Source organism: Tricharina praecox (genome assembly GCF_024521635.1).
Source record: "Tricharina praecox strain CBS 144465 chromosome Unknown BZA05scaffold_39, whole genome shotgun sequence".
Classification (NCBI taxonomy): Eukaryota; Fungi; Ascomycota; class Pezizomycetes; order Pezizales; family Pyronemataceae; genus Tricharina; species Tricharina praecox.
Genome location: NW_026250441.1, coordinates 145,763 through 156,937, shown reverse-complemented (window position 1 = coordinate 156,937; position 11,175 = coordinate 145,763). Strand labels below are relative to the sequence as shown.

Here is an 11,175-nt window from a genome sequence, read left to right as displayed (position 1 = left end):
CTACCTAGGCATCGTGGTGACCCTGTCAAGCGCAGCTCTAGGGGACAAACAGGGGCGCTTAGAGACGCTGGGCTGTGAAACGCAGACAAGTCGAGGGCCGTACCGGGCATTCCTTGGCCAGATGGGATCGCTAACTAACCAACCACTCTAACCAGGCTCCGAGCTAACCAAGAAGATCAGTGGACCAACTCCGAGTCGAGAACGAACGAATGTTTTCGCCGAAAGAGGGCGTGCCCCTCGGACAGGACGGGGATGGAGACGGAAGACGGGGGACGGAGGATGGACGATAGGGAGACTCGGACTTGACGACGACGGAGACCCGGCAGGCAGGTACTCTAGGCAAGCAGTGCAGGTAGGCAGAGGCAGGCAAGCAGGCAAGCAGGCAGGAACGGTGGACATGGCATGGGCTGGCCGTCCACGAGGAAGGAAACCGCCGCGGCCCCTGCGCAACCTTCTCACTCTCTCACTCTCTCACTCTCTCACTCTCTCACTCTCTCACTCTCTCACTCTCTCACTCTCTCACTCTCTCACTCTCTCACTCTCTCACTCTCTCACTCTCTCACTCTCTCACTCTCTCCCATCCACAACTAAGCAAGCACTGACTTACTTACATATTACTCGCTGTTCGCTCTATCGGACGTGTATGGGAGCGCATGGGGGGGGGGGGGGGGGGGGGGGGGGTGGGAGGGGGATGCGACAAGGGTGGTGGCGGGGGGGGGCCGCAGTTCACTGACTGCACAGGCCAAAAGAAAAATAAAGAAAAAAGCAAAGACAGTTAGGGACAATCTTTGAAAGAACCGAGTTTATGCTTGCTCCCTCGCTCGTCTGCCGTGTAACATCGACTGCATCCCATCCACGGCCAGGGTTCTCGCAATCCTCACCACTTACCTGCTCGCGGTACCGCTGTTGGGCTGTACACTTAAAACCACAGACTTCCTACTCCACATCGCATCGCATAGCTATTTAGCAGCTGCGGCCCGCCTCCGAGAGCTCTTCTGACTGCCTCATATCCTCACTGCTGCTACTACTGCCACTGCTACCACCACTACCACTACTACTACCACTACTACCACTACTACTACCCTACCACCATCACTACTACTACTACCACTGCCACTACATATCCGATCCGACAGCCGCCAAAGATCCTGCCATCCATCCTCTCCCGCAGCATCACCCTCCTCGTCTCCACACTTTGTCCATCCGCCTACGACCAAGCGCTTCAACACTACAGATCGGCCCTTCCATCCTACTAGTCACCGACATCCACCGAGAACGAACTTCAAACAACATCCACAGCCCCCCAGCGATTTCTTTCTTCATCTGGAAGAAAGATACGGGACTCAATTCTTCCCACGTCTTCCCCCCCAAAATCAATCAAAATTCAGGAACTGGAAGTTATACCACGGTCTTTACCGTGGGCACCGGCTTTCCATCAGCTGCTATCCGCACACTCCAGTGCAGCGTACCCGACAGTGTTCTCGTCGACAACCACGTTCGACCTACAGGACGTGCTGGCGCACGCAAACAGCTACAGAGTCATGAACAGCTATCACGGAGGAGTCACGGAAGCTCAGGAGTGGCAACCACTGTCGGTACGTGTTTGGCCGCCGTCGCAGAATTCTCTCTCTCTCCTCTCCTCTCCTCTCCTCTCTCTCTCTCTCTCTCTCTCTCTCTCTCCATGGAAAGAAAGAATAGAAAAGAAGAAAAATAAACTGACTCCTTCATATAGAGCACCTTGAGCTACCACGCAACACTCGGTGACCATCATCACTCGCACCACGGCCACACTCACTCCCACGGGCCCACCCACCCTCACACATACCCGTCGCAGCATCTCCCACATGCGGCCCAGTCCATGGTCGAGCAGCATGTGGCCCCCATCATGAAGTCGCCATCCTTCTCCCAGGACCGCGAGTCCATCCACTCCGAGCAGGATGACGACCACACCGGCAACACGACGCCGCACCACCACAGCCTGCCTCCGATGACGACATATCAGCTGTCGAGCATGTGTCCCCTTCCGAGCCAGACCAACTTCAAGCGGCCTTATCAGCCCGAGATCATCACGCCATCGTCATCCCCCCAGCCCTCAAAGCGGAGGAAGAGCACCAGCAAGGAGGCCTGGACCATGACCGAGGACGATAACCTCCTTCTCAAACTCAAGGATGAGGAGGGGCTGCCGTGGAAGGCTATCGCCCAGAGATTCCGGGATCTCAGCCGAGGCGAATTCCGAGTCCCGACTCTCCAGATGCGATACAAGCGACTCAAGGAGAAGATGCGGGTATGGGAAGTCGAAGATGTATGTTTTACCCTTCCAACAACCGGATTCGGTTTTTTCTTTTTTTTCTCTTCTTTTTCACGTTTCCACATGCTGACATGACATCACTCTTAGATCCAATACCTCAAGGAAGCGAAGGAACACATCGAGAAGCAAAAGTGGGAGTTGATTTCCCAACGGATGCTCGAGATTGGCTGCAAGAAGAAGATCCCCGGTAGCACGTGCGAAAAGAAGTGGAAGGAGATCTGCCCGCAGCCCATCAACACGCAGATGCTGCCCGGCTCCGGCCCCAACTCGGCGAGCACAAACAGCGCCGTTAGCTGCACGAGCGACGGCTTCCCCCAGCCGTGCGATATGAAGCGCGAACTCAGCCAGGTCAGCGAGGAGGGGAGCGAGGGATTTGGATTGGGTATCGATAAGGAGTAGCGGGTCACCGGTCGGTCGCAACTTCAACATCAACATCAACATCATCAACATCAACATCAACATACGCACCAGCGCAAACATCGAAACGCTTCTTTTCCTTATCACTCTTCGCCGTCGTCGTCGTCGTTTCTTTCAACTATTCCATCGTCATCGTCATCATCATCATCTACTTAACTAAATTGGGGTTGCTCAGGCAAATATCGGTGTTACTGTGGTTCTGCTTTGTGGGTTTGGGGGTGGGGGGGAAGGGGTTTTTCTTTTCTATAGGAGGGGTGGGGATGGTGTTTCTTTCTGTTGGCTTTTCCTTTTATGTTTTGATTTTTGTGATTTTTATATATGGGTAACGGGTTTTACTTATTTCTCTTTTATTTTCTCGACATTTTCGATCCTTCAATCTTTTTCTTTTCTTTTCTTTTCTTCTTTTTCCAATTTCTCCTTCTTTTCTTCCAAACAAATTTCCTGGGTCATTTGGCAGCTACTAGCATTGGTCCGTCGACTGTTTTTTTTTTGTTTTCTTTGTTCATTAATGTCAGGTTCTTTTTTTTCTTTCCTTTCGGGTCTCGTGTTTCCGGGGGATGGGATGGGAAGGCGGATGGGATGGGGGGATGGTGGGGGTTCTGATTGGTCATTTCCCCCCCTCTCTCTCTCTCTCTCTCTCTCTCTCTCTCTCTCTCTCTCTCTCCCTCTCTGTCTCTGTCTCTGTTTCCGTGTCTCTGTCTCTCTCTCGGCTAGGTATTTTTCTTTTTCTTTTTCCTTTCTTTCTTCTCTCTGCTGGCTGGCTTCTCGCCGCCCCGGGCTGGCTGGATAGGATAGGATAGGATAATCCAGTCCCCCAGACTCCAGATTACGACATGTAGTGTAGAAACGGCGTTTCTAAAGTATGCTATGGCTATGATAACTATGATTATCAAGGAGCAAAGGAAATACTTCACCCATCATCTACTGCCAGTGTCGTCCACGTGCGGGAATGATTGAAAGAAAAAAGAAACAAAAAAAAGAACACGTCGTTATGTACATACCTGGCCCGGTCGGCCAGATACGTACATAAGTGCCCGCCGCCACCGGCAGGTGCAGGCACATACTCTACATACATACATAAGCGGCGACGTGCCTAAGTCTAGTATGATATGTATGCACATATCTATCATAGAGCGAGCGAGCTCATGTCCGCCACTTCGGTCGGCAGTGCTCGCCTAGGTACCCCAGACCCAGGTCCTCCTCTAACTAGTAGGAACGATGATCATCGTGAAGAAAATTTGAAGGCTGCAGCCTGATGTGCTCCCTGGAGTCGGAACGGATATGCAGTCCGTGGTCCGTGGTCCCAGTCCGCAGTCCCAGTCCCAGTCCGTATGTAGTTCCAGTCCGCAGGTCGAAGTGCGCAGTCTGTTTGATATCCGCAGAGCGCCGGATGGATGCTAGTATCCACCCATCCACCTAGTAGAGTAGTTACTAGCACTATCACTACTACTAGTTAGTAGATCCACCCATGTACCGGTACATAGAGTACATAGTAAAGCGCACGGCCTCTTCGGCTGGATAGTCTCCGTGCGGATATGTATTGTACATATGACTTGGTGCTTTTCTTGCCTTGCCTTGCTCGCAGAGTCGCTGGTGGCAGCCCCGCGGAGCGCGGTGGGGGGGGGGGGGGGGGGGGGGGGGGGGGGGGGGTAGGCTGGAACTCCACGCTTCGTTCTACCCCGAAGCCTGAGATCTCTTCCGCCCACGTATGTACCGTCCCACCGTCCCGCCCGCGCCCGCCCTATCCCGCCCTAGCCCGCCCTAGCCCGCCCGCCCTAGCCCACCCGCCCGCTCGGCGCGCGCGATCAACTAGAGTCCCGAGTCCCGACGCATTCATCACCGGTCAACGCCGGTCAATGCATTATGCTGATGCACCGACTGCGAAGTTACAAACCCGGTTCTGCCACTCCACGCAGGCGCACGGGGGAGACACGTGCGCGCTCTCGCCGAGGAGGTGCGGAGAGCAGACTACATACATAGATGGAGGAGCATTCGGTGGGGGGAAATAAGATGTCAGGCTTTCTGGATTGGATTTCTGGAAATATGTATGGGCTAACCGTGTTGTGTTAATTACTCTACCTAGATATCCACGGCCGAAACGGGAAGGCCGCCACCACCGTATTCCGTAGATGACTCATGGCCCGTATGTAGCCCGTGGACGTGGCGTGGGGTGTGGGAGCCTCAGCTTGGGGGCAGAACGTGTGAAAGCCAGCCCAATGATCAATCCCAGTAACCCGTCTTGGTTTTGACAAGCGAGGGCACTGCTGGCTGGGCTGGGCCGGGCTGGGCCGGACTGGTGGATTATGTATCTACAGGTTATGTGTGTATGCATGGGGAAGCCCTGATAGAGGCGTGGACGGTGGGCTGTCATATGTATGGAAAAGAAGATGCGCAAAACAAGGCGAAGCCTCAGCTGAAGGCTGATACATGACGAGGCGGCGGTGCAGTACTTACATACAGTATCACTACCTACCACTTACATAGTACTATGTATATCTACCGTAGATATCGATCCCAGAACCCAGCGGATGGATAGATAAATTACCACCGAACCCCCCCGCGCGGCGTAGCTGCGTAGTTTCGTAGAGCTCAATTCACTCAATTCACTCACCCTGCAAGGCTGCCACGCGACCCCCCTCCCAACCCCGCCCGGCCGAGAATCCGAGATTCGTTTCGTTTCGTTTCGTTTCGGGAAATCGTCCAGTGGCGACGCAGAGCTCACGCACTCACTCACCATGGCAGGCTACGTTTTCCTTTTTACCGTGCGCTTTTTCCTCCGTGGGGGTGAGTTGGGGGGGTGTGACACCATCGCCTTCCGTCCCCTCCGGTACAAAACTACATCGACCATCAGCTCTGGAAGAAGAACTCCCCGGCGGGCGCACGTGCCCTAGTTGCGAAAGGAAATGTGCATTGTGAATGTTCAATACATACATAGGCGAATAGGTACTGGAGTCTGGAGATTGAGCTGGATTTTCGTAGCCCCCATGGCCGTGACGTCGTGTCGTTACTAGTTACGGTGCGTGCGGTACGTAGGTTTCTCCGTTCTTTCAGGCAGGCAGACTGGCTGGCTGGTAAGGTGAGTCGACGACGGTGTTGCGGGGGGGGGGGGCATGGATGGATGGATGGATGGACAGGGGACCTGTATGTAAGTAGGCATCAATGTAGGTACCCGCCGGTGCAGCAGAGGTCAAGTGAGAAAGGTACCGGTAACTTCATAGGCGAGAGGGTGGGAATTGCTCTAGTAACTTAGCCGGACCGGGACCGGGGGGTGAGGGAGGGTAGGCGGCCAAGCGAGTGATCCTCCGTGCATGCCTGGGGGGCCGGGATGATGCAGCCTTGCAGGGTACTCACGGTTTTTTTTTGCTGAGCGGACTGCTAAAAAGTAAGCACTATTCGTACCCCAAGTCTTGCGAGAGAGCACTGCCGACATGTAGATACGCACGCAAAGCTACCTCCACCCCCTATCCGAGTCGACTGGAGGCACATCGCATCATCATCACTTCCTACGGGAATCGGGAGGGAGGGAAACAGGTATGTACCGATACTAGATAGATTTGGGGGGGGCTCCAGGCGGGAATCGGGATAGAGCCAAACAGGTATGTACCGGTTGATTAGGGGGGCAAGGGGGGGGCAACGGGAGTTCTTGGTCTAGTTGGTAGTTTTCCTACCCAGCTCGAAAGTAACCACTGACCAGCATCATCGTTCCTACACCTGGCAGCGTATCTAGCTATCCTGTCCATGCTAATTCCTCAGCTTCCGCTCCCTAGACTCCTCCGAATGGTAGCACTCCCGGATGGGTGGGTGGCTACACAACCACAACCACCGTACCGTAGCGTACCATACCGTACCGGATACACAACCGTGGGACCTATATACGCGATGTTTAAGCTAAGTACATCCACCAGCCCTCCTCCTCCTACTCCTCCTACTGCTCGACATACTCCTGATACTCCTGACGATCCCCAAGCTGCTTCCCGCTGGAGATCCCGAAACGAATGCGGGAAACAGAATACGTACTAACTATACATACCTCGGTATGTACATGCGTAGGTAGAGTACATCATAGCCCTGCCCGGTTCCTGTTGCCCTGTTCCTGTGGCCAATGGTCGCTCATGGATGGTACAATGGTACATCCACAGTTCATCCGTTTCACCCATCCCACCGGCACAGGCACGATCACCAAGCTGACCCGGCGAAGCAATGAGTTCCGCGTGGTGGGGGACGAGGGAATACATGATAACAAAACCTTTGTTTCTTCTTTCTTTCCTTTTTTCTGTTGCTTCGCTGCTGCTGCTGCGGCTGCTGTACTAGTAAACTGCTGTAGACATCGCATGGCTCGCACGCGGCGGTGCTAGCGACGAGAGGGCCAGGTGTACTATACCCTCACCACATAGCACTCTTGTTACTATTATCTACATGGAGTAGATGCCTGCTGCACTCCTCGATTTGGGACTTTATTAGCTCTCCCATGGCAACCGTCACCGAGTACATAGTAAGGTCTGGTCCTGTCTTGCGTCCTCTTCACTTTTCCCACCCTCCTGAGTCCTACTCCTCGTGTACCACTCCGGACGGCTACCCGCATACTTCACGGCCGGAATTGACCGCCCACCTACCAACCTAAGTTACTACGTACACGTACGTACGGAACGGAAAGGGATGGATGGATGGGTGGATGGATGGATGGATTGATGGATGCGCACGGAATTCATATCGCTGGCGGAGGTATTGCAGCTGATGGCTGATGGCTGATGCTGATGCTGCGGGCGGTGAGGGTGCTTCCGACTCCTCGGTTCTGACGCTGACTCTCGAGGTTAGAGAGGAGCAGAGTTTGAGTCTGAGACCTCATGCCGCCGTAGTAAGAGCAACACAGACACACCCACCCACACGACACACATCCACCCACCCATCCACCCACCCACCCACTGACACGGAGTTGAAACCCGTTTTATCCCGTAGAGGCTGAGCCCGGCGCAGCAGCAATTCCGATTGAATCAATCTCAAATCCTAAGTCCCAAGGCTGAGGAAGAGGGAGAGAAGAAGAAGAAGAAAAACATGACCGACTTACTTACTGACCCACCCTCCCCCCCTTCCCCCCCTTCCCCATGGCCTAGCAAGCGAAGATTACCGAGATGTTCTGGTGCTACGTGCCGGTTGGTTGGTTGGTTGGTTGGTGCTCTTAAATAGACGTACGTACATACCGTACATGGAGTACATATATACCGTGCGTGCTCGCGGGGGCGGGGGGGCTTGCGATATATCCCCCCCGCTATATGCTACGTTGGCCGGGGGATAGGAAGGTACGAGGAGGGGGGGATGTACGTGTACCTACGTGTATGTACTCCATCTCCGTCCAACGTCACGGGAAAGACCACATATGCACGGAATAGGGGGCACGTCCGTCGTCTCGTGACCAGTCCAGTGCAGTCCATCCACAGTGGCGGTTCACTCACTCACTCACCCACTCCGCACTCCGCACTCCGCCGGCTGACCTGCCATGGGGATCCTCTCATGGAGATTTATGCATACGTTGCACATGTACCTACATGTACTCCTCGATGATGATGGAATAATGCATTGCGACCCGCGTATGCGCGCATAAGGGCCAATCCATTCCGGGGGTGGGGGGGCAGATTACGACACGACACGAAACGCATAGGCAGTCACTCGGAGTATTGCAGCGGAAAAAAACGCCGGAGAGCGGGCGGAGACTTGTAAGTTGTGTGATCCGAAGCTTTCCATTTAGCAGCAGCAGCAGAACCAGCACTGCGGGGCAAGATACTGCGAATCTCCCCTCTACCTGCAGAATGTATCTGACCATACCTGCTGCTGCTGCCAGTCATCCGCGCCGTCCCAGCCCGACTTTGCTCCTTCTGACCGCTCCCACTCCACCACCGCTTCCCAGCGGAGTGCACAGCAGCAGCAGCGGAAGATCTCCCCGATGGACGCACTCACTCACTCGCTGTAGGGCAGGCTGCTGTCGGATTCCGTGCGTTGACTTCCAGCCTCGACACTCTCCGGGTATGTGCATGTGGACTGGCGGACGTGGGGCAGCTGGCACCGCGTTGATCGTGGCGGATCGGAGTTAACGGGGGGGGAGGGCTCCTCGAGAGTGCAGATACTGCTCGCGGTAGGGAGCTCGAGCTTCGACTTGAAAAGCAAAGTACGACCGACCGACCGACCGACTGTCCACTTTGGAAAAAGTCACGATGTCACGATGTCACTGCATATGCGGTTGGAAGCGACGATGCAACTCACTCACTCACTCACAGCTGTGGTGTACCGCCGTACCGGGCATAAGTGGTAGAGGCAGCGATGCACTCACAGCTGTCGTGTACCGTGTTCCGCGCAAGAGTCGACGGCGGTGGTTGCGTGCGTGGCGGGAAGTTAAGCGATACTGGGTTGCGCAGCAGCGAATCCCGCCTCCTTCTCCGAAGACGACGACGACGACGAGGCAAGCTTCTTGCTCACCGTGTCGAGTGACGTCGTGTCTCGATCACTCGGGAGAAACGGACCAACTGGCTGGACGACGCACCCAGGGGCAATCTAAGGAGCCGGTGGTCGTTCGTTCGTTCGTTGCCAACCACGCGCTCCATATGGCTCTAGCTGCCCACATTCCACACCCCACATTCCACATCCCCATCCCAGAATCCCACCTCGTCGACTCCGACTCCGACACCACCACTAATAGTGCACACCGGACCAGCAATTTCCCCATGTTCACTACCAACCGGCGACCATCAACGGCAACGTGAGCGAAGAAACAAGATGTCTCTGTACAGTAGTTAGTAGCCTCGTCACGACGGAGAGTAGGATAGCCAGCCTTGCACGCCAATGCCAGCCAGCCAACCGGCTACTAAAATGTCTCGTTATGACGGGCTCCGACTCCCCGAGTCCCGCTCCGGGCTAGTTACTCTAGCGACGGAAGCTGGCTGCCATCCCCACATACGGACTTCCATGCGTAACTAGGCGTGGAGTCCAAGACACGCCTCGCCTCGGCTGAAGGATCGAGCAAGGCGTCCCTTCTTCATCTATCAATCATGGTGCAGAATCCGTCGGATTCGCCGGGGGCGGACGGGCAGACGGAAAGACGAGCAGGATGGGGTGGGGTCGGGTCACACCTTTGCTGCCCCCCCCCCCCCCCCCCCTCTGTTCCCTCAAATTTGCAAAACAAGCAGGCCGAAGAGGTCTCTCTACACATCTACTTGTATAGTAGTTACCGGTACTCTCTCGTTAGTACATCCGCCGCTCCAGGGTCTAGACGGGGAGGGGGGGCCGTGATAGGCAGAAAACGATCCGGACCAGAATTTGAGGCTGTTGAGCTGTTGAGCTGCGGCTTCTCCGGTCGGTACGGTACTATAGACTCGTGGTGGTGGAGGTGATGGTGGTCGTGGTAGTGGAGGTGGTAAGATATCTCTTCCCTGATCGCACGTGCCTGGTTCCCGGCGGCTATCTGGAGACTTGAGTTCTCCCCCATGCCCCCATGTCCCCCCATCGAGACATATTCCCATGACCATGACCATGACCTTGACCATGCCCATGTCATTTCGACGACGACCAGTCGAGTCGAGTTCGACCAGAGTACTCTACGCGGCAACCAGCCAGTCGCGGTGGGCCAATCGAGCACTTCCGACGACAACCGCGACTCGGCACCGAAACGACGTCCAAAGTGAGGCTGTTGATGGAGAACCTACCTACCTAGATAATTACTATAGTAACTATGTAGAGGAGGTAGAGTACTCGTCGATAGCGATCTCGTGTGCGACTGCCTTTCACTCTATTCTCCAGAGTCGAGGTGGAGATAAATCAGGGATCATCCGCCCCCCATCCCTCCCGAAATTGCTGTGACGCCAAGAGGCCGTTTCAACGCCGCCCATTGGCTGCCACAACTCTCGCCTTGAAGAGAATCACCACGCATTCGCGCCGCTTGATTGGCTCAGGCTCGACGACGACGGTGAGCCACGGAAAAGAAAAACGAAAGAAAAAAAAAGCACGACATCGAAGTCGGACTGACTCCGGAGGGGACGGCGTGCGGGCGCGGAGGAGAGCGTTGAGCGTTGACTTGGCCGGGCTTGAGCAAAGATAAAAATAAGAACTCCCCAAAGGCGAGTCGTCGGATGGTATTGCATCATGCCACCAAGTCACTCACCCCCCTGGGCCCTGGCCTGCGAGCGATTGGCAAATGGAAACGTCGAGAGGTCGATGGCATTTGCCAGATTTCCCACCCCGGTTGATATCTTGTGTGTTCGTGATGCCGGTGCAGCGGGCGATTGTGCGATTGTGCGATTGTGCGATGTGTGATGTGTGATGTTGTGGTTGCAGTACGGCATTCCTCGTCGAGTACATACATACCGTACAGTTATTATCTACCTCTTAGTAATCTACTTCCTGCAAGGATGAATAGAACCCGTAACAGCCATCCAGCACGATTCTACGGTATCTGCTAGTATACC

At 54.9% G+C, this 11,175-nt stretch overlaps 1 protein-coding gene across 1 annotated transcript; it reads left to right on the top strand.

Annotated features, from left to right (window-relative positions):
* Positions 1-2,011: 2,011 nt before the first annotated feature.
* BZA05DRAFT_344365 (uncharacterized protein) lies at positions 2,012-2,707 on the top strand (the record flags this gene model as incomplete). Its single annotated transcript, XM_051481123.1, has 2 exons — positions 2,012-2,302; positions 2,396-2,707. 2 exons carry the CDS (start codon positions 2,012-2,014, stop codon positions 2,705-2,707), a joined length of 603 nt encoding a protein of 200 aa, XP_051335148.1.
* Positions 2,708-11,175: the final 8,468 nt, after the last annotated feature.